Genomic DNA, 23,386 nt, shown 5'->3' with positions numbered 1-23,386 from the left:
GGGGTGTGGGGGCGTGGAGGTGGGGCCGGGAAGTCCGTTACCAGGGTGAAAAGTAAAGCAAAAACAACGGCCCCACGCTTCCCGCGCGACTTCGCTGGAAATTCGCTGAGGTCCTAGGCGGCATCCCCTAGGACCCTGCGTAGGACCTCCAGGCTACCCGACGGGCCGGGGGCGGGAGTGGGGTTGGGGTTGGGGGGCGACTTCCAAGGCCGCTCTCCGCGGGGTCCTGGGCCCCGAAGCTTGGGGGATGGGTGTGTGTCCCGATGAGGCTCTGGTTCTCGGGAGAGGAATCAGGGTGCTGGGGACTCAGCTTTACCTATAGCTCTGAGGGTATCTATCCCAAGCTGCAGGGCAATCGGAGAGGCTGGGGAGACGAGCCGAGCCCCCTAGGGTGCGGGGCTCTGCGTGTAAGGGAGGGAGACAGACACAGAGAGGCCCTTCCATCACGGCTGTTAACAGCCGAGTGGGGCGGGGCTGTGGGAGCGGTCTGTGCTCCTAGAGCCTTCGAGTTCCTACCCCAAATTGCCACACTCGGACCCTGGACCGTCTCTCTCTCCCTAAAGGCAGGTGCAATCAGGTACCCCTAAACCCCACGGGCGCGCAGATCTCCCTCTCCCGCAGGTACCAAACAGAACTGGCCACATTCGCGTCCACCCACATTCATCCATGAGCAGTTGAGGTCGTCTCTGGTCCTAGACAGCTGGGGTCTGGGAATCAGAACTGGAAACTCGATTTTAAAATTCAGATCCAGTTCTGATGAAGACTTGGCTCGAGTCTGGGCCGCGAGATCCCGCCCTTCCCGCCCCCCCGACTTTAGGGAGAAAAGGATTTCTGCTGCAGGGCCTAATTTGCGATGCGGTTAACGCGTCTCCAGCCCGGGCGGTTGGGTCCCCGCGCGACCCTCTCTGGGCTCAGGAAAACGCGCGAAAGCCGAAGGTGTCTTTCCCCGCAACATTGCCAGAAAGCCGGGCGACCCCCGCATGGCCCGGCCCGAGTAGACCAAAGCACCTTCTCTTTACTTCTCTTCCTAGTCTTTAGGCTTCAGTCTTACTTTTTAGCCCTTCTCTGAGTTGACTCTGATTTTTCCAGGTCGTTCATCTCTTCACGGGCTTGTTCGTTTCACTCTCAATTTCAAACGCTTTCTGGCTGTTAAAAAAAAAAATTCCCTGCCGCTCGCCCCGGCCTCAGCCTCGGGTTCCCAAGCCGCCGGGAGGCGGTTCCGCGTGTGCGCCCATGTGGGCTGTCTGCGAGCCCCGGGCGTGGGCGCACCGTGCCCGCCGGTCGCTGACAAGTCGATCTTCTCACGGTCCCGGCCGCAGAGGTCACCCCCGGCGGGTAACGGTGTGGATTCACCGTAGGGTGCCTCTGAGCTCTTCTCCCACACTGGGGAAATGACACTTCTCTTCGTACCCCGTCCCCTACTTGAAAGGGAGGCTTTTGACGGGGAAGCGGAAGGGGAGGGGGTGTACTTTCCCGAAGCTCCAGAAAATGACCGCGCATTTTAGAGAAAGGTCGTTTCTAGCTTCCCAGTCTCACCTAGTCTGGGCAGCGTCCAGGACCCACCTCTCCAACCTCACCGCCCCCCTCCCCACCTCCCTAGCCTAGCGGAGGGAGAGATGCCAGCGCGGTGGAGTCATGCCGCTGGCTTGGGCACCATTGGCTCATGCCTGGAGTGCGCACATCTGGCGGCCAGCCCGGTCGGCTCCGCTCCTGATATGGAGCGAGAGGGCGGGCGGGTGCGTGCGTCCCAGGAGAACTCGTCGCGGCCGGCTCCTCCCAGAGCTTGCATCACCGGTCCCCCTTCTCCCCTCCTCCCCGTTGGCCCCTCCCCCCGCCCCCCGCTCTCCCCTCCCGCCCTCCAGCCCAGCCTAGTTCTGCTGGTTCGCCGGGGAAGCTATTAATAGCATTACGTCAGCCTGGGATTGCTAACCCAGAGTATACTGGCGCGCCGCCAGCCCGAGGGCTATAAAACGGGTGATGCAACACGCTGCCAGCCACAGTCGCACGCAGAGAGGCGCGCACTGCACAGCGCTCACCGTGCGCCGCCGCCCCAGCGGACCCGCCAGCCCGCGCGCCGGTCTTGAGCCCCGCTGTGCTCGCCAGCCGACCCCGCAGCCAGCCAGCCAGCCAGCCCCCACCCCGACCCTGCCCGCCCTCCGGACCCTGGCCGCCCCGAGTGGATACAGGAGGTGAGCGCGGCGACGATGGCTTGCTTTGATTATCTTTGCGCCCCTCTAGTAACCAGCCCCCGACCCCCGTGCCCCCCCCCCCCCGGCACTTGCCCCTCAGCCTCTAGCTTCGAAAGAACTCTGGCTCAATCTCTCTCCCAGCTACCGCTGCTCCTCCGCGCTTTAGAAACTTTCTCGCAAAGAACTTTCTCTTTTGACTTGGGGCGCGAAACGTTCCTGGCAACTGAGAGGTCGTCCGCTGTCGTCGGAGCACAGCTCCTCGCCGCCCTCGCGTTTACTTACTCCCTGGGCGCGATCGAGGGGCTCAGATCGGTGGGTGCTCAGAGTGGCCGAGCCGATCGGGCTCGCCAGCCGGCTCCATCCCTGGCTCGGTGCGCGGGCACTTGCTACTCCCGAGCCCAGCTTTCCCGAGACGCGCGGAGGCCGGGGCTCGCGGAGCGGCTGACCCAGGGGCGGAACGGAATGAATGGGGAAGGAATGGGCGAGCCGGGGTCGCGGGCGCGGCCGCTGGGGGTCGCCCTGCCCACCCCGGAGCGCGGGGCGGTAGGACCGCGCCGGTAGCCAGCGGCGAAAGTTAGTTGGGATAAGTCTTAAGAGGTGGCGCGCGTTCCTGTCGCTGCCCTGGGGCAGAAGGCGGAGAGCGCGAGCCGGGTACAGGTGCCGGAGACTTCTTGTTCCAAGTTTCTCACACGCTTTTCTCTCGTACCTGTGACTCCAGCTCTGGTCTCTTCCTCTGGCGGCTCGCGGATTTCTCTGCTTTTCGTCCGGAGAGACCCACCGTCGGGGGGAAGGAGGGAAAGCGAGAGTGCGAAGCCAGTTGAGATCTTTGAGGGATGGGATCTGTGATCCAGGGGCCCGGGACCTTGAAACTTGCACTGCCTTTAGTGGCTTGGAGCCTCAGCATCCCCAGCGGGGAGGTGTGGCCATGTAGAGGCTCCTGGCCGCTCCGCCTGTTTGTGGGCACAAGGTGCTGGTTGGACCGGATAACCATTGGTCCTTTCTGGACAAAGGTTTTCAGATTCTAGAGTGTTGTTAACTGAAAGAAAAGCGACCTAGGAGGCGCCAGCCTCTGAGGCAGTGAGGGGAAAAGGGCTTCTGTACGGGGCATCTCTTCCCTTCCCAAGGTGCTTTCCACTGGATGGTTCTCCTTCTCTGCTCCCCCACCCCATTTTCAGATTACTTCCTTTCCTCCTAACCGTTTTCTTTCCCCTAATTTAATTACCAAATCACAGTAGGCTTCCTTTGCTGTGAAGGAGTTGCTCACCCCTTAATAGAGCCAGAAAAAAATAAGCTGGGCACTAGAAAATGTGGGTGCATCTATTTCAGTGTGGCTGACAGTCACATCTGTTCCGGGGCCTCCCTCTCTTTCAGTTTAAATGAAGGAGAAATTGGTATGACTGTCCCCTTGTTTTGCAGTTCCCGTTTGTTGTAGAATAACACTGCAACAGGTAAGCTGTTGCTGTAAGGATTATCTGAATGAAGACCCGGCTGGGTTGCAGTTGTTACTGTCTAAATGGTCTCAGAGACAGCCCTGCAGGAGGCACTCCAGGCACATAGTGTAGATAAAATACAGCACCCAGCACCTGTGGCAGCCTCTGGATCCTTCCTGTCTTAACCCCACCATTCTCTCTCTCCCTGTTGGTCTTTTCTCTCAATTATTCTCCTCCCCCCTCCCCATACTCCTTCCCTGTCTTAATCCTATCAAAGCCTCCTCTCTCGTGGGCACAGGCTCCTCAGACTGTTGACCCTTCATCTACCTGGCCATTGGCTCTCTTCTCCGTTTGCCTTCTTGGTTGATCCTCACGATGCTGAATTTCTGTTGGTGATGGAGCAAAATGAACAGCAGGTCAACAGCTTGACCTGGGCCGGGCCACTCACCAGCTTTATGGTGACCTTGGGCAAGTCACTTCACCTTTCTGGACCCCATTTTACTCAGTTGCAAAATGAATATCTGACTTAAATGACTCTAGTTTTGGGTGTCTATCCCATTGTACAGAGCTCATGATTTCTTCCTTTTTCAGATGGGCTGGGCAGGGGACAGGGTCAGTGGTTCCAAGTGTTACTCGGCCCGGGGAGGAGGAAGTACACAGCCAGGACACCAAACCAGAAATGGCTTCATGTGTGAGAGCTGGCTATTTCTCAAGTACTTAAGACCAGTGGAGACAAGCTGGTGCCAGCAAAGAGTGGGGTGGAATTGATCTGATGTGTCAGAGCCCAGAGGTCAATCAGAGTGCAAAAGAAGCTGTGACTGAGTTGAGTTTCTTAAGGGTTCCAGTTAATTTCTGATTAATAGGACCTAATTTCATTAACAGGAACATTAGGAGCCCCCACCCCCACCCCCCTGAAATGGGGGAAAGTGGATCACATCACAGTAATAATGGCTTCCCAGGATGTGTGTAAATCCACCTTCACGTTTAATCTTCCTGACAGCCCTGTGAAGGGACTGGGGCAGTCAGTACTGGTCTCTCTTTACAGACAAGGTGACTGAGGTCCAGGAAACACATCACTGAGCGCTCAGCCTGTGAGTGGTAGTAGGTAGGCCTGCAAGCATCATCTCTGTCATGATGCCTAGTCTTCCACCTACAGCTGAAGTGTCTATGTACCCACTTCCAGTGGGCTAGGAGAAAGACCAAGATAGGAAGTTAGTGAAAGAACTGGCTCCTTACTATGTTTTACAAGTAGTGCTTAGTGGAAAAAAGATGAAAATTAAAAGTGAAAATTCAATGTAGTCGCAGCTACTAGGAAATAAAATCTGGGAGCTGAATTTCCAGTCAGAGACATAGATGAGTAAAGTTTCACTTTCTTGAAAATGATGAAACTACTGATGATATGACACGATTTTTGACTAGAGATAATGATGCAGAAGCCAAGTGCAGGTTCTTTGTAACAAGTCTGGACAATTTTAAGATCAATATAGAAAGTCAGCTCAGAAAATCCTCTGAAATGTTTTTCTCCAAACGGAGATGTTCAAGGGTCTCAACTTTCTGAAAAACTGAAGCTTTACCTTCATTTTTCTTCTCAGGGACAGGGACACAGCCTGAGTCTAGGCTTATCACACTTTTAAGAGAACGAGGCAACAAAAAACTAGAAAGTATCTCAGTTCAGGTCAGTCGCTCAGTTCTGTCCGACTCTTTGTGACCCCATGGACTGCAGCACGCCAGGCTTCCCTGTCCATCACCAACTCCCGGAGTTTACTCAAACTCATGTCGGTGATGCCATCCAACCATCTCATCCTCTGTCGTCCCCTTCTCCTCACACCTTCGATCTTTCCCAGCATCAGGGCCACCCAAGATGGACGGGTCATGGTGGAGAGTTCTGACAAAATGTGGTCCGCTGGAGAAGGGAATGGCAAACCACGTCAATATTCTTACCTTGAGAACCCCATGAACAGTATGAAAAGGCAAAAAAATAGGACACTGAAAGAAAGTATCTCAAGAAACTGAATATTAACCGAGTGCAGGAAAAGCCCAAATCTCTACAGATACCATTGCTTTACTTTCTGAAAAGCTTTTAAACATTTTCACAACCAATTTGCATCTTCAAGGAAGCCCACCCAATGCTTTTCATAAAGACATTGCATACCACTGGCATTCTTGAGTTTCTTTCGTCAGGACTGCTGACTTTATACTGAGAAGGGGGAAAAAAACCCAAACAGCAAACGTCAAGCCCTGAAAGCTCATTAATAAACTTGGGAGGTAAAATGGAGCCACACTCAACTGCAGTGGAATTCAAACTGCCTGTGTGGAAGCAAGCCGTGCAATTCTCCAGACAAAGGCCAGCCCAGTGGTAGCTCTGAATTCCATTCCTGAACTAATGGGTTTTTAATAAAGTTCTAAAGGTAGGGAAAACACAAACGCCTGGGAGGATCTTAAGTCTTTCTGGCTTTGGAAAGCTGGCTTCTCAGAGTTTAGTACCTGCCAGAAAAGTCTCCTCCCAACATCCTAAGATTATGGGATTAAATTGATAGGAGAGCATCAGTTCTGATTCATGACATATGGCTTTGGGGAGAGAATTAGTCAATTCATACATTTCCTGGGTTTCTTTGGAAAGTCAACAATGGTGGTATTTGTTGACCTGGAATTCTTGCCTCCATCAGTGGATCTTGGATCCACTGGGGGATGTAGAGGTCAGGGTGTTCTATTCACTAAGTGTTTGAGATCAGAGAGAGTGACCAGCCACCCATCTACCTGGACCCCCTCAGAGCCAGCCCTGGGTTGGAAAGATCCCTGGGAGGCCCGGTAATAACATATTTCCTAGTTGCATTATGTTTTCCCAGAGCATATTCAGGTATTCTTTCGTCAACGCCTTGCCCAATTCTCTGGGAAAATAGGGTGATTGTTACTAGCCTTCTTTCTCACAGAGGAGAGAGAAGGCTCTAGGAGGTATAATGATGACAGAGGAGGAAATGGGCCTCTAGTCTTGACGTTCTGACCCCAGTCTGGGAATTTTGCGGATAAAAGATGCCCTAACACATACTCCCTGAATGCAGGGGGCAGCCCGAGTGTGCACCCAGGCAGAGAAAGCTCAGGAATTCATCTCAGAGTTCAAGCTTTCCATAGCTCTTTGTTTCATCTCCTTGTCCATCCCTTCAGCTCCAGGCCCCCCCCCCACCCCCGTCCCCACACCTGCTGTCAACCCCCGAGAAAACTGTGCTCTGGTTTTTTGTTTGCTTTTGCAACATAAAGAATCATATTCTATATCTGTAAAGTGGGAGCATAAGTTCTGGAGTCAGACTTCATTCTAAATCCTGATGCTGCCGCCTACTAGCTCTGTGACTTTGGCCAAATTATTTAGCTTGTCTAAATGTTAGTCACCGTCTCTACAGTGGGACTGGGACCTAAGTGGGTTCTCACGAAGGTGAAGTGAGATAGCGCACGTAAGGTTTCTGGTATGAAGGAGGCACTTGTGAAACATTAGCAGCTTGCCAAAGGGCTTCTCGTCTGGTGGGATGTGGCTAATGACCGTAGGTTCCCACACGGAGAGGGGTACTCCAAGGGCACCGCCCACCCTGACAATTCCCACATTCATTGCCCCTGCAGAAGTGACTGCAGGGATGAGGGGCTTGGGCACTCCTGGAGGGAGTATACGGCAGGGAGAGATTTACGGAGGGCTGTTGCAAACTGGAACTCTGGACCCATTATTTCTGTCCCTTTCCCGTACCTTTTCCCTTGGGGTTCCCTGGGCTGTAGAATGATGGAGATAGATGGGACCTCAGAGGCCATTTGATTTGACCTTGACCGCCTCTCACCCATTTCACGTATTCAGTCGGATAGTCTCCAGCGGTCGGCAGGCATTGGGAACAGCCAGAGCCAGGGTCGGGTTCTGGAAAGATCCATAGCGGGACTCTGCGCCGATGCAGCAGGGGCTCCCAGACGATTGTCAGATGGAGGCTGAGCTCAGGTCTCACACTGCTCCCTAATGCCAGATCCAGTCCCAGCCCCCTGTGCCCCCAGCCACACCCCTCCAACCATCGCAGGGCTGAACACTTCCTCAAAAAAAGTCCACATTCTGAGTGCCTCACTTTTCTTTGCTCTGAGGTCTTTTGCTTCCCCAACGCTAACCTTGAGGGGTGACCTGAATTCCCACGCCCCGGTCCCTCTTCAGCTGGGGTGAAACAGCACACCCGCTCCCGTGACTGTCCTCACTCACGAACTCGGATCCGACTGCCCAGGGAGAGGTTTCAGAGGTTTCCTGAACTCAAGGCTCCTCGTTCGTTGCTTTTACTTACCACTCACAAATAGATTCTACTTGGTTTCAGATACCCTCCGAGTTTCTTTTTGAAAAAACAGACTGTACATGGGGTTACATAAGAGTCTCTCTGATTTTTTTTTTTTTTTAATGCTCTTCCTCTTTCAGGACTGTTTGAGGCTACATTTGCATATATGCACACCAGCCAACACTAACAGCTCCTGTGAATTCAGAATAGCCTGAAACGCCACCCCTCATAAACTTCAACCAGGCATTTTATCCACGTCCCTGAACTGCGTATTTTAAGAACCTGTTTTACTTAAGACAGGCTGGTGTGAATGAAAACAAAGCAGAAGCCCGAGGGCTAATGGGACCTTCCCCTGGCGGTGGGAGGTGGGACTTGGGTATTGGAGGTCGCAGGTGTGGAGGTGAGGGTGGGGGGACTTGATCCCAAGCCCCCAGATCCCTGAAGTAGTTTGGGTTTCCATGTGTCTTTTCAGCAAAATGATGCTTCAACACCCAGGCCAGGTCTCTGCCTCGGAAGTCAGTGCCTCTGCCATCGTCCCCTGCCTGTCCCCTCCTGGGTCACTGGTGTTTGAGGATTTTGCTAATCTGACACCCTTTGTCAAGGAAGAGCTGAGGTTCGCCATCCAGAACAAGCACCTCTGCCACCGGATGTCCTCGGCGCTGGACTCGGTCACCGTCAGCGGCAGGCCCCTCGAGATGTCAGTCACCAAGGCCGAGGTGGGTTCTCCCAGGGGTGCCCGTTCTTCCTGCGCTTGTCACACAGCTCACCTGCGCCAGGCATGCTGTAGGCAGGGGGCCACGCTTGGCTATTGGGCCTGGAGTTTAGAGGAGAGTCAGAGTTAGAGATAGTGTTGGAAGCCAGCAGTGTAGAGGGTATGGAAAGCCATGAATCTGTAGGAGATCACCTTCTGTGCCCAGTTGTTCTGAAGAAGCAGAGAGTGCGGTGATGGTTTTCAACACCACAAGAACTCAGGCTGTCGAGCAAGGACCAGCCAGCCATGCTCACCGCCTTGGTACAGGTTCTGACTGAAGTTCACTTCTGTCTCTGACACCTGTGCGGTTCTCCACTTGGCAACTTTTATAAGACGCCTGGGGTAATAGCCATGCTGAGAAGTTTGGGAGGTGGTTGCTGGCGATGCTGGGGTGGCTCTCAAGGACTTCAGGGCTGAGGTTTCCGCTGTCCTGTTGGCCTTGCCCTCCTGGATGCAAGATGGGAATGTTTCTGGCTCACTTATCTGCAGTGATCACTGCCTTTGGGCAAGAGGTAGCCAGAAAAGAACTGAGTTTAAAAGGAAGTTGGGGGGGGAATCTTTTATGATTCTAAAAAGGGAGGTGGAGGGGGTAATAATGTCTCCTCCATAGAATTGATCCAAGGGGTTAAATAAGATGGCATTTGTTAAGAGTCTAGCAGAGGGCCTGGCTGAGAGTTAGCATCCAGTGAATGATAGACAGGATGATGCTATATGATGCTGTATCCATAAGACATTATTAGGGGCATTGGCTGTACCCTAATTAACCTCAGAGGAGGTCACTGGTGCCCAGTTCAACACTGGACAGTGTAGGGTGAAACATGGGACCCTCAAGGAAAAAATTTAAAAAAATTTTTTTTCTAATTAAATATCTTGAGATAACAGAAGCGGCTTTATTCCAACAAAAATTAATTTTAAAAAATACCTTGGGATAACAGGATGCCATGGAAGTAGTGGGGCCCATGGAAAGAAAGAAAGCATTTTGGAAGGATATGTGGAGGGCTGTCCCAAGGAAGAAGCAGGCCTCTTCCTTCGTGGAAACACTCCTTAAAGCCTCTCATCCACTCTGCTTCTGTGTTCATCCAGTCATCTTCTGATCTTAGGTCAGTTTAACAAGTAGACTTTTCTATAGGGAAGGGGATGCACCTAGTGGCCTAGTTGAGTGTTCTGGTCTCCTTGATGGTGACTGTAATTCACAACCCTGTCGGCATCCTGTGTGTCTGGACAGTGAGAGCCTCCTCCCCAGGTCCTGGTCGCCTCTGGGAAGGCAGCTTGGGGTGACCAGGCAGCTGTGACCCAGAGAGGATGTGGGATAAAGAGACACACGCCTGGGTTTACATCCAGTTTTGCAGCCTGCTAGTCTGGTCACCATGAGCTGGTGACTCCTGGGCCTCCTTGAGCACAATGCTCTTGGCCACTCTTTGCCTTACTTCCGTGTCCATAAAGTGAGGGGATTGGGACTTGCCTGGTGGTCTAGTGGTTAGGAAGTCACCTGCCAATGCAGGGCACATGAGTTCGAACCCTGGTCTGGGAGGATGCCACACGCCGGGGAGCAACTCAGCTTGAAAGCGGAGTGCCTGGAGCCCCTGCTCTGCAACAAGAGTAGCCCACACACTGCAACAAACAGTAACCCCTGCTCTCTGCAACTAGATAAAGCCTGCTGGCAGCAACCAAGACCCAGCACAGCCAAAATAAACAAATTCATAAATAAATTCTTCTTAAAAAGTGACGGGGTTGAACTAAATGGCCCTTAGAAAGGCTTTTCCACGTCTGACAGTGTGTGACTCTTGAGATTTGCTCTACTTTCAAGTACTTCCTCTTATGAGAAAACTTTGAATCCTCCCCCTACAAAAATATCTGTAGAGTTAGTTGCAAAGGAGATACTAGAGTTGCTGATTTCTTGATGAAGACATCTATGATGAAGTTACTGATGATAACTGAAGTTTCCATAGCACTGACCATAAGCTAAACCTTGTGCAGGGGGCTTTATTGACATTAATTTGACCCTCATCACAACCCTATGAGGTAGGTAAGATGGTTGATCCCATTTTACAAATGAGGAAACTGAAGCTCAGAAGAGCGTAATAACTTGCACAAGGTCTCACACCTGATAGGCGGTGAAGCTGAGATTCAAAGGGAGTTTGGTCTAAACCCAGTGTCTGCCTGTGTTGTTCTAGGATCTGAAATATAAAGGGTAGAAATGCCTCTCGTTGTGTTTCCCCTTTGGGCTTGGTTTCCTTATGTTCTGAAGCCTCCGTCTCAGCCTAAGCTAAGTTAGCATCATCTAACCCAGAGTCAGATAGGAGGTGATCATTATGGTCCAGGGTCTCTTCCGTTTGAGGTGAGGCTCCCATGCCCTTTCCAGCTGTCTGGAGCAGTGACAAGCGACATGACATGCCAAGGCCGACATTAGTGGCCTAAACCATCGCCCACTCTGCCCGCTGTGAGTTCACTCCAGCTGGACTCCAGTCTCTGAGTCAGTCCAGAAACTGGACTTTGCTGGTTCACCATCAGTCCTCAGACAGAGTCGGAGTGATCGTCCCATGGAGGACCAGATCCTAAAGCCAGACGGGGTTTTCTTCTCTGAGGATCCCAGGGCTGACTCAGGGTGGGGCTCCAAGGGAGAGATCAATATCATCAATGCTTGTTGGATGAGTCAGTGGATAGTTCTAGTTCTCCACCCCCAGGTGGCACCAAGCCATGGGCTCTTGATTGAGGAATAGGCTTGGGTTCCTATTCTCTAGGAGCTGCATGGGCTTCCTCTGAACTTAGGAAGTAGGTGCTATGATGATGCTCCAGGTGACGATGGAGATGAATGGAATATGAATAAAAGAGGCAGGGGGAATGGGTGGCGAAGTGATGCTCCTGAGGTCATTCTGGGGGAAAGGTCATACTTACTGAACAAAATCTGTTTCTTGCTCTAGTTGATTACAGTTATTACCAGTCGTTATCACCTTGAGTATCAAACTCCTACTTAAAAATCCAAATAAATGCTTTTTAAAGGTAAAATTTTAGTTTGCTAGTATTGACAATATAATTTTAACAGATCTTTGATTTCCACTGTTCATTCTTAAGTGCGAGTGTGTGCATGTGCATGCATGTGCTTGAGTATGTGCGCATGTGTGAAGGACTGGACTTTCATGCAAAAGTCCAGAGCTTTACTTCTGAATTCTTCAGGGCTACCCCCGGTCTGTCAGTTTTAGCTGGAAATAAAAGGCAGTGTATTTGAGGTGGGTTGGATTTCTGGCCTTCCTTTAAGCTTGTGCCTCTTGAATTTTACAGGTAGCCCCTGAAGAAGATGAAAGGAAAAAGAGGCGACGGGAAAGAAATAAGATTGCAGCTGCCAAGTGCCGAAACAAGAAGAAGGAGAAGACAGAGTGCCTGCAGAAGGTGAGTGCCCGTCCGCCGTGCCCGCCCCGTCGCTCACACCTGGCCCCTCCGACCTCACGTCCCATGAGCGAGAGGGGTTTGCGAGACTCCACCCAGAAGTGCTTTCCCAGGAAGGACACTGTAGCTGGTGGCAGAAATGCCCGTTACAGAACGAGGAAGTAGTGAAGCTGTTAGTAAGATAAATGTATCTGGATGTATGAGATGCCGGTGTATGAATTAAACACAAAGAGATCGTCTGATGCCCACATTCGTCCTCAGCCAGTCCATATGTGTCCAGAAGCTTCCAGGCTGTCAGATATGTCTGTCCAGTTCAAGGGGCTTTGCTCGCCCATTTTCCTGAGAAAAGGAAGCTGCCAGCTTTCATTTGGCTCACTGTGGAAAGCCTTTAATTAACCTCTTCAAACAAGTTATTTCCTTGATCCGCAGGCAGAGGTTACACTCTCTCTGCATTCTTATCTGGTTCTTAACTCTGCAGTCCTTCTTGGCGCAGCCGATAGTCTCTGCTTCCAGCTGCGTTCTCCCCTTCCAGAAGGGAGAAACACCGGTGGGAGGGGTATCTCCAGGCAGGTGGAGCAGATCTCTGGGGCAGTCTTTGCAGCGGCTGTGTCCCCTTCCCCAAGTGAGGACAGGCCAGGGCAGAGTCTTCACTTGGGTTCCACAGGTTGCAAGGAGGGGGAGGGGGTCAATGAAAATTAAGACATTTTGTTTATTTCTATGTACATTCTTTCTGTGGAGATGAGCTTCTCAGTGAAATCAGAGACTCATATAAGACTATAAACACCGTGAGTCTGGATTTCCTTCCAGCCCCCAAGGTCCTTTCAGGTCCAGATGACCTGCCTATGGGCTATTTCATTCTTACAAAGGAGGTCTCTGCTGTTGGTTCTACAGCTGTTCCATTACTGTTAGGGTCACAGCCTGCCTCCACCTTGAGTGGAAACTCAAGGGTTTCTCTGAAGGAGCTCTAAGTTCAAAGGCTTCTCCAAGCTCTGGACTCTCTCAAACCTAACGCTGCTCTCCCAGCTTTGTGGGGCTTCATAGCAGGGCACCAACAGCATTCCCCTGCAGGCCATTCCCTACTTAATGAGCCCTGATGTGTTCCAGCCATTGCCCCTGCCATTCAGGGGCCACCAGCAGGCCACCCCTTCCTCACTGGACCTTGGTTCCTTTCCTTGTTTTTTTTTTTTGGCTGCACCAGGCAGCTTGTGGGACTTTTGTTCCCCAACCAGGGATCGAACCCGGGCCCCAGCAGTGGAAGCAGAGTCCTAACCACTGGGCCGCCAGGGAAGTTCCCTTGGCTCCTTTACTAATACCGCTATTGCTTGTGCCCCAGGAGTCGGAGAAGCTGGAGAGTGTGAATGCTGAGCTGAAGGCGCAAATTGAGGAGCTCAAAAACGAGAAGCAGCATTTGATATACATGCTCAACCTGCACCGGCCCACGTGTATTGTCCGGGCTCAGAACGGGCGGACTCCAGAAGATGAGAGGAACCTTTTTATCCAACAGATAAAGGAGGGAACATTGCAGAGCTAAGCAGCTGTGGTATGGAGCAACTGGGGAGTCCTCATCAAATCCTCCTTTTACATCCGAAACCCTGAAGCCATTGGAGATCTGACTTCCTATGCACCTCTTGAATCCCAGCAGCTAAGAACCATCAAGGCAGGAGTGCCCTCCATGACTCAGCCAGGCCTTTCCACTCCACTCCAGGGTGGACTTTGGACCGGGGCAAGGGCATCTTTTGCCTCCACTCCAGGATTTAAGCCTTAACATCCCGGCCATCCTTGGATTCTCCAGATGACCCTCAGTTGGGGTCCTGCCTCCCTCGCGTCTGGATTCTGCAAAATTCAGGACTCCCACCATTAGGATCCATGCAGAAGAAGTGTCTGTAACCTCGGGTGGATGGGGTGGGGCCACCTCCTCCTCTGCTGCTGCCACTGTCACTTGTAGGGGACGTGGAGTGAGAATGGCATCTCGTGAAGTTGTGCAATGGCCAGGGTTGCGCTTTCTAGCAAATACGCTGTTCTGTACAGGAATTGCTGTGTGCAAGGCGTTCGTTTCAAAACTAGGCGTTGTGCTCTACTGATGTTTGTGCTGCACGACACCGCTGTGACTTTTTCATGACTTAGCTCAGACCTGGTTTCTGAGAGTTTGGGGGGCTGTCGCCACGTGCCTTGCTAAGTCTTGCTAAGTGTTCAGGTGGCCAGAAGGGCTCGCCAGCCCTAGGAGGAGAGAATTGGGCCAGGCAGCACTGAGTACAGTTTTGTGCCAACAGAAAAGACCTTTTCCGCTTGGCTCTCAGGCATTAATGCAGGCCCTCTATTGCAAACTCAGTTATAAAGTCACAGGAAGAAAGCAGAAACAAGAGTCCAGCTTCCAAAGGCTTAGGAGTCTCTGCTCGGTGACTTAGTTCAGGAATTTTTTTCTAGGCTGGAAGAGCCAAAGAATATTCCACTTTTCCTGTTCTTGCGATTGAGAACCACATTCAGTGGACACACATTTGAAGCCAGGTGATGCCTAGGCTTTAGCATTATTAGATGTTAATGGCATCGTTTCTGTCATGCAGATGTTTGTAGAAATCTGGCCCAGAGCATTTATAGCTGTGAGAAAGTCTACTCACACTGGCCAGGAGGTCTCTGGCTACTATCTGTTTAAATTCTGACGTTTCTGTGAAATCCTCAGAGTGTTTAATCCTACTCAGTAGTATCATTACAATTTTCTGTAAGAGAAAATATTACTTATTTATCCTAGTATTCTTAACTTGTCAATATAATAAATATTGGAACCAAGACATGGTGAACTAAAGTGTGGTGCAGTTTCTGTTCTTTTAAATCAGTTGTTCATTGACCTCTAACCATTCTCCTCTCCTCCCCTTTGGAGATGGTGATGTAGGGGGTGATCAGAGCTTTGACTGTTCTTCAAGTGTTCTTTGTTCTCTGGGGTGCCACCAGGTGGGCTTTTTGACTTTCCACCCTATTCCTCAATTTCTGGTTTCTAATGCTCAATCTCTCATTGACAAACACTGGGACACAGCAGCAAGTATATCCTTTAGACTTTTGGTACAAAGGTAGAAATTTTATATCAAATCTGAATACCTGAACTACCTGTTTCTCTGAATATACAAAGGCCTAACATGTACACCTGTTGTTCAACTTGAACCTTACAATCTGTGGCAGAACTCTTCATGAAGGCTTCACTTGGATTACATCTCTTATAATGTCCAAATATGTGTCTCAGTGTTGCAAATAAGCATTTCAAATTTTGGAAAAGGACAGTGAGGAGGAAGAGAGAGTATAATTTCAGACAGGACTGGTGTGATAATTCAGAGGAAATAGTCCACCTAATTTTCTGGAATCTCTGGAGCATGCGATTCCTTTAGGTCTCCAACAGAATCACCGCCCCTTGCTCTTGCCCTGTGCACACACCTGACACTCACAGGCTGGGAATGAAAATTGGCTCCTCTGACGTCAGTGCCGTTTTACACAGCGATCCTGACTTTGTTGACTGTTCATACATGTGGATGGAGCCTGCTCCTTTGAACTCATTTTATTTCCTTTAAACTATCACCTGAGACACAGGTATCCTAATTTTGTTGTCTTGATTACATCTCAGGGGCAGCTCCTTATCTGTACAGAGCATCTGGTGGAAGTACCATTCACTGCTTCTTTCAGGAGATAATCTGTTTTCTTTATCTTGGTGGAGGGGGAAGAATTTCCTTCCATTAACCTTCTGCTTGTGCCACCAATCAGCCGTTAGGAAACTCAAGACAGTTTTAAAGCTGCCATGGACAACAATGAATTAGAGCGGAAGGAAGGGGGAGGTGGCTTTTGCAAGAAAAAGTGATCTGAGAAACCCACTGTAAATCATCAGTGGAGCTGCAAGTTCTTTGAACAAATGCATTAAAAATAGTTTTGTTGTCAGTCACCAAGTTTATGTTTCCACTTAAAAAAAAGGGGTGGGGGTTAATATGTATTTACCATCAAGTTGCTTAGTTCATCTTGTTTCACACTCAGCAGCAAGGGGAGATGAGTGTTCTGAGAGGATAAACTCGGATGGGACCTCTGCTGGAGTCAGACGCCTGGCTGACAAGGCCTTTTCCTCGGGCTGTCACCTGCAGGGGTGGTAATGTCACCCTGGCTGGACATGGAGAGCACACCCTACCCCCTGTCTCCTGCCCTCATCCTGTCCCCGTGTCTTTTCCTGAGATCTGGCCTGACACTTGCTTCTGAGTATAACAGCCATAGGGGGAGCCCAGGACAGGGTTTCTGGGATCAAAGCTTCCACTTTCTGCCAGAAGCTAAAATGCTGTTTTCCATCTTTATCCTAATTTCTCCCAAGGGCTTTGAATAAACCTGAAATCCAAACCCACAGTAAGCTTCTCCTGTCTTCTCCATCCCGTGCTCTTCAGTGGAGTTCTAGCAGTTTCTCGATGAAGTAGTGTGTTTTTTTTTTTTCCCATGTATTTTTATTAGTTGGAGGCTAATTACTTTACAATATTGTAGTGATTCATGGATGTGCCTGAGGAAAAACCTCCGAGGAGGCCAGGTTTGCCCAGTGAGAATCCTTCTCAGTTCTCACCATGGCTCTAACCCACAGAAGCTTCTCTGTCTCACCGAAAACTGCTGTCAGGAAGGAAATCACACCGAGGCTTAAAGGGCCAGCTGAGACTGACGTTAATAATAGCTGATATTTACTGAGAAATGCTACTCAATACTTTACATTATCTCATTTAATCCTCACAGCAACAATTACCCCCATTTTACAGATGAGGAAGTGGAGAGCTAAGTAGTGTGCCCAAGGTCACACAGGTGACCTTTCTAAACATAGGTGACCTATGTTTTTTAACTATAAAGCTTCTGAGCAGAAATGTTTGTGTGTATGTGGTAAAATACACATGAAATTCACAACTGTAATTTTAAAGTGTACAGTTCAGTGACATTCACAATACCATGTAGCCATCACCACTATCAAGTTCCAGAAGTGTTCATCAACCCCCCCCAAAAAACCTAGTACTTCTCATTCTCCCCTCCTTCCAGCCCTAGGGAACCACTGACCTAATATCTGTCTCTATGGATTTGTCCCTCCTGGATATGTCATAGAAATAGAATCATTTTAATATGTGGCCTCTTTCACTGAGCATGTTTTCAAGGTTCATCCGTGTCATAAAATGTATCAGTACTTCATTCCTTTCTTTAGCTGAATAGTATTCCACGGCATAGATAGATTAATTTTGTTTATCTAATCATCTTTTGATGGGCATCTGTGTGTATTTAATGGAAAGATAGCCCTTTTCCTCAAGGTATGACTCCCTAAGGCGGGAGTTCAGGCATAGCATCAAACTGCGGATTAGAGAATTTGGAGCAGGGGCCTTTCTCAGAACTTTCAAGTCACAATTTAGAAATCACTTATTCTGTGATTAGCTCTGTGAGAGTGGCAGTGAGGCAGGGTGTCTAACAGTACGTGTTCCCTATAGGTATCAAGGCTTCCAAACAATTTCTGCCCAGTAGAGAGATATTACCCTCCAGGAGGGCACCAACAGACTCTTGGAACTGGAGCTTACATTTCAGGCTACCCATCCCCCAACTCACCATGGGAGGATCTGTGCTGAGAGCAAAGAGGTAGGTTTCCACGCAGGGGCTGTTTGCACAAGCATAAAGCAAGAAGGGCAATGCCAAAGAATGTTTCAATTCCTGCACAATTGCATTCATCTCACATGCTAGCAAAGTAATGCTCAAAATTCTCCAAGCCAGGCTTCAACAGTTCATGAACCGTGAACGTCCTGATGTTCAAGCTGGATTTAGAAAAGGCAGAGGAACCAGAGATCAAATTGCCAACATCCGTTGGGTCATCAAAAAAGCAAGAGAATTCCAGGAAAACATCTGCTTTATTGATTACGCCAAAACCCTTAACTGTGTAGATCACAACAAACTGTGGAAAATTCTGAAAGAGATGGGAATACCAGACCACCTTACCTGCCTCCTGAGAAATCTGTATGCAGGTCAAGAAGCAACAGTTAGAACTGGACATGGAACAACAGACTGATTCCAAATCGGGAAAGGAGTACGTCAGGCTGTGTATTGTCACTGTGCTTATTGACTTATATGCAGAGTACATCATGTGAAATTCTGGGCTGGATGAAGCACAGACTGGAATCAAGATTGCTGGGAGAAATATCAATAACCTCAGATATACAGATGACACCACCCTTACGGCAGAAAGTAAAGAGGAACTAAAGAGCCTCTTGATGAAAGTGAAAGAGGAGAGTGAAAAATCTGGCTTAAAACTCAACATTCGAAAAACTAAGGTCATGTCATCCGGTTCCATCACTTCATGGAAAATAGATGGGGAAACCATGGAAACAGTGACAGACTTGATTTTCTTGCGCTCCAAAATCACTGCAGAGGGGGACTCCAGCCATGAAATTAAAAGACGCTTGCTCCTTAGAAGAAAAGCTATGACCAAGCTAGACAGTATGTTTAAAAGCAGGGACATTACTTTGCCAACAAAGGTCCATCTAGTCAAAGCTATGGTTTTCCCAGTGGTCATGTATGGATGTGAGAGTTGGACTATAAAGAAAGCTGAGCACTGAAGAATTGACGCTTTTGAACTGTGGTGTTGGAAAAGACTCTTGAGAGTCCTTTGGGCTGCAAGGAGATCAAACCAGTCAATCCTCAAGGAAATCAGTCCTGAATATTCATTGGAAGTACTGATGCTGAAGCTGAAAACCCAATACTTTGGCCACCTGATGTGAAGAACTGACTCACTGGAAAAGACCCTGATGCTGGGAAAGATTGAAAGCAGAAGAAGGGGACGACAGAGGATGAGATGGTTGGATGGCATCATTGACTCTATGGGCATGAGTTTGAGTAAGCTCTGGGAGCTGGTGATGGACAAGGAGGCCTGGTGTGCTGCAGTCCATGGCGTCACAATGAGTCAGACACGACCTAGCAACTCAACTGAAATTGGGGAGGATCTGAGGCGATCTCCCGGATAATTCAATCCCCAGTCCAGCCCATATGCTGCCTTGAGTTCTTTCCAAAACATATATACACACATAGAATTATGCAAATTCTAAAAACAGGTCTTCTTGTGAAGGTAGTTAAACCAGTCCAGTGTGAATACATTTGGTGGGCCCAAGCTTTCTTTGTGAGGCTAAGTACTGTAGCATTCAGAACAAAGGCTTAAGAATCAGGTAGACCTACATTCAAACACTGCCTCTGCTAACATCAGATCTAAGAGATAGCACCTCAGTTTCTTCACCTGTGAACTGGGAACAGTAGCAGCAATACCACATTCAATGGACTCTTACGATCATACGTGAAGAACACTACATGGGTCTGGAGAAGCAATTTTTAATATTAGTATTAAAATCACCTCCAAGTTTACTGAGATTTTATTAATGGATAGACTAAGGACTGTGACTGCCAATTCTACATTGTTCGATACAATTAAACCATGAGCTCAAATGGCTCAAATGCATCCCATCCTCTGACATTCCTATAGGCTTCATCCAGTTGCTGAATTGGGGGGGGGGGGGTTAAAAGAGAACCAGATAAAACTTTCCCATTTGAAGACATTTTTATTTTGGTACCTGCCTGAGTCCCTGGCAGGATGGACCTGTCCTCTGTGGGGGCAATGGGGTGGCCCTGCCTGGAGGGGGTGGTTGAGGGATGGGACAAAGGTGTGTGTGACTGTGACAGGTCACAAAGGACAGCGAGGATAAATATGGCCGCACAGGGGCTTTAGGCTGAGAGAGTGGTCACTTCTTTCACTAGGACTGCAGTTTCACAGCCTCTCGCAGAGACAAAAAGCCAGAAGCAGAAGTGAGGTGAGGCTGAGGGGGAGCCTACCATACCTCTGCAACACCCTTGAAGAGACTCAGCCTGGGGTCCAGGCGCCCTGCAGCATCCTCACGGCGATCACCCGTGCCCGTACCCCCACCGCGGCCTCTGGGAGGCTCTGTGGGGTGTGGTGGGGTTGGGGAACCTGCTGTGGAGCCGCCTGCGTGACACAGGAGACCGCGGCTCCCTCTTCTGCCCAGAAGGCCAAGGAAAGGAAGACCCAGGGGCCCACCTCACCAGGACGGCTTGTCGTGATCACAGCCAGCCATGAGCCGGGAGTCTCTGCTACCGTATCACACGGCCCAGAGTGGCGCCGGAGCAGGCCTGTTCAACACCACCAGGGGCAAACTGCAGCGGCAACTGCGCAAGGGTGAGTACGACATATTCAAGTACGCCCCGATCTTCGAGAGCGACTTTATCCAGATCACCAAGAGGGGAGAAGTGATCGACGTGCACAACCGTGTCCGCATGGTGACCGTGGGCATCGCATCCACCAGCCCCCTCCTCCCCCTCCCAGACGTCATGCTACTGGCCCGGCCGGCCACCGGCTGCGATGACCACGCGGGCCGCGGCCAGACCACCAAGGCCAAGAGCCGCAAGGCTGCAAAGACCTTAGAGCTCACCAGGCTCCTTCCCTTGAAGTTCGTGAGGATCTCCATTCACGACCGCGAGAAACAACAGCTGCGCCTGAAGTTCGCCACCGGCCGCTCCTGCTACCTGCATCTGTGCCCCCCGCTGGACTCTCGGGAAGACCTATTCACCTACTGGGAGAAGCTGGTCTACCTCCTGCGGCCGCCGGTGGACTCCCAGAGCAGCACCTACGCCATTCCAGCGGGGGACATGATCTGCATGCCCGTGTTCGAGGAGGACAGGAGAAGCCCGGCGGCCGTGGATTTCCAAGGCCGGGGCGATCAGGACCAGGTAAGCGTCAGGAGCCTCCACGCGGGCTCCGAGGTGGCCGGGGCCACCTCTGCAGCTTTTGCCGGAGGGGAGGGCCTCCAGCTGGACTTCTACAATCCCAATCCTGTGCCCGACGGGGCCAAGGCAAACACCAAACCCAGCGAGTTTGACAAAGAGTCAGCAGTGGGGGTAATGACGCAGGTGGCCGCAGCAGACGCCACAGAAGGCGACCTGAACGTGACCAAGTCCCATGCCTCTGAAGAGCGGAGCATGGCCCTTGAAGTCACTGTCACCAAGGGCCCAGGAGGAAGCAAAAGCAACATCGCTGTGGCAGGCGCTGCCAAAACCTCCCTGAGGACCAGGAAAACGGCCTTGGCACATGCTGCCAAAAACTTGGAGTACGCTTCCAGCACATCCACCAGCCTCTCCCCGGAAGCCAGCATGACTATGGTTGGAGTGGAGGCCACCAGGAAGACCGCCAAAGGAAAAGCCGATCAGGAGGACGAGGGGACCCTCATCTCAGCCTTGCCGCAGGAAGACCAAGAGAGTGAGCAGGAAGACAGGCCCCGGAGAGTGTCGCAGGCCCGCAGGGGAAGAAGGGAGAGGAGGGAACACCGGGAGAAGGAGCGTGCTCTCAGGGGCTCGCGTCCCCGCGGGGCAGCCGAAAGCCGCCACAAGACCGCGGGGGACAAGGCGATGCGGAAGACAGCCGGCAGGTCCTCAGGTGGCCGGAGAGCCATGAGGGACGACAAAAAGGAGAAAGGCCAAGGCAGCCTGGGGGACAGCAAGCGGGGCGCCGCGCACAAAGGCATCAGCCACGCTCCCATCACCAAGGAGTCCAGGACCTCGCACAAATCGGCCAGGAGCTTATCTACTGGGAGTTCACTTTCCAACAAGAAGAGACTCAGCAGGATCAGCTCTTTCTTGAGGAATGTCCGAGCCAGTCTCACTATAAAGACAGTGGCCTTGTCACACAATAAAGATGTGGACATCCTGGAGGAGGTGGTGGAAAGGAAAAGAATGGAGGCCATCATAGAGACAACAGAGAGTGGCCAGGGGCTGGAAATCGCTGGGAGTGCGACATCCGAGGCCACGGAGACAGTGACCGTTGAAGCTCATCAATAGGACCTAGAGCTGGAAGCTGCAAAGGGGACCAGGGCTCAGGGAAATATCCCTGGTGAGTGTATGCCAGCTTCCTTACTGCAGTTTAAATAAAAGAACCATACAACCTGAGAATGGCCTGCAGCGTTCTCTCTGCATTTCCAGGTCCCACAGACCGGCCGTGACGTCACAGTGGGTTCTGTGATGTCAGCAGAGCCGCAGCCTGAGACTGGTCCAGTCGAGGGCAGCCCCACCTCACACACATGCCCAGCGCCAACAGTGGTGCCCCATCCCGCCTCCACTCCTTTCTGGCTTTGCTGCTCAGGGCCGTGGCTGAAAGTCAGACTGTGGCCTGGAAAACTCTCCTTCACCACCTCCCAATCCTTTCTATCAATGTTTATTACCCCTGCAGGTCTGTAATCAAAGTGAGACAGAACTCCCATCCCCTCGGGCTGTTCAGTGGACAGAAATAAGGTGCAGCAGTGTTTGCTGGCCGTCAGAACAGCGAGCGATCTCATCTAGACTTAGCCATTCCCCTCCCAGGTATATACCCAGGAGAAACACACGTGTTCTAAGAAACCACTATGAGCATGTTTATAGCAAAAGAATTTAATAACAAAACACTGGAAACAGCCCAAATTTCCATCAACAGGATTAACACAGTAGGATAGGAAGAGAGTGGGATATTCAATAGTGAGAATTGGAGCTATACACACTATCACAGATCAACTTCTCATGATTTTTAAAGACATCAAAGAATGGGATGTAATCTACTTACAGAACCATTCAGAAATAATATCAATGTATTGCACAGGGGGTGGTGGTGGTGGTGGTTTAGTCGCTAAGTTATGTCCGACTCTTGCAGCCCCGTGGACTATGGCCCGCCAGGCTCCTCTGTCCATGGGATTTTCCAGGCAAGAATACTGCAGTGGATTGCCATTTCCTTCTCCAGGGAATTTTCCCGACCCAGGAATCGAACCCAGGTCTCCTGCATTGCAGGCAGATTCTTTACCAACTGAGCTACGAGGAAAGTCCTGCATAGGGGGTAGGTTTCATAAAACTGTACCAAAAGTGAGGGAATAGTAAACACAAAATTCAGGACAGTTTTCTCTAGGGCGGACAGGCTAGATCAAGGAGGTGGGTCCAAGGCTGTCAGTGTTTCTGGGAACTGTTCTGTCTTAGGCAAGACAGTGGGTACACAGGTGTGTTTCTCACATTGTACTATCTCTGAAATCTGATGGTCCTATGATCGCTGTGGCAGTTGTGAAATTATTGCCAATGCCTTTCCCTCATGTTTTCACTATTATATATGCACAAAAGTGATCTGTCAGAAATGCCTGGTCTCTTCACGTTGCATTTATTTAAGGTAAATTACAAGAACTCTGGTTATTAGGAAAAGAAGGAACGATATGTCTATTTTACAGATGAGACCACTGAGGCTCAGAGAAGGTAACCTGCTCCAGTCGCACAAAAGGATCTTTGCAGAACAGTGATCTACCAGCCCACTTT

The 23,386-nt window shown here is 50.5% G+C and overlaps 2 protein-coding genes across 2 annotated transcripts; both read left to right on the top strand.

Moving 5' to 3' along the window:
• Positions 1 to 1,985: 1,985 nt before the first annotated feature.
• ATF3 (activating transcription factor 3) lies at positions 1,986 to 14,840 on the top strand. The gene is made up of 4 exons (XM_043923934.1): positions 1,986 to 2,189; positions 8,378 to 8,621; positions 11,936 to 12,043; positions 13,374 to 14,840. Exons 2-4 carry the CDS (start codon positions 8,382 to 8,384, stop codon positions 13,569 to 13,571), a joined length of 546 nt encoding a protein of 181 aa, XP_043779869.1. The 5' UTR covers positions 1,986 to 2,189; positions 8,378 to 8,381; the 3' UTR covers positions 13,572 to 14,840.
• Positions 14,841 to 19,790: 4,950 nt separating this feature from the next.
• On the top strand, positions 19,791 to 22,009 carry FAM71A (family with sequence similarity 71 member A). The gene has a single exon (XM_043924484.1). The coding sequence runs from the start codon at positions 20,144 to 20,146 to the stop codon at positions 21,899 to 21,901; it is 1,758 nt and encodes a 585-aa protein (XP_043780419.1). The 5' UTR covers positions 19,791 to 20,143; the 3' UTR covers positions 21,902 to 22,009.
• The last annotated feature ends 1,377 nt before the right edge of the window (positions 22,010 to 23,386 follow it).

This window comes from Cervus elaphus, chromosome 14 (genome assembly GCF_910594005.1).
Source record: "Cervus elaphus chromosome 14, mCerEla1.1, whole genome shotgun sequence".
Classification (NCBI taxonomy): Eukaryota; Metazoa; Chordata; class Mammalia; order Artiodactyla; family Cervidae; genus Cervus; species Cervus elaphus.
This window is presented reverse-complemented; position numbering and strand designations above follow the sequence as displayed.

What these genes read in the sequence shown, in the direction of transcription:
- ATF3 (XM_043923934.1), top strand. Translation starts at nt 8,382, where the DNA reads ATGATGCTTCAACACCCAGGCCAGGTCTCTGCCTCGGAAGTCAGTGCC. An exon ending in TGTCAGTCACCAAGGCCGAG is followed by an intron (nt 8,622 to 11,935) that starts GTGGGTTCTCCC and finishes TGAATTTTACAG; the next exon opens with GTAGCCCCTGAAGAAGATGA. An exon ending in AGACAGAGTGCCTGCAGAAG is followed by an intron (nt 12,044 to 13,373) that starts GTGAGTGCCCGT and finishes CTTGTGCCCCAG; the next exon opens with GAGTCGGAGAAGCTGGAGAG.
- FAM71A (XM_043924484.1), top strand. Translation starts at nt 20,144, where the DNA reads ATGAGCCGGGAGTCTCTGCTACCGTATCACACGGCCCAGAGTGGCGCC.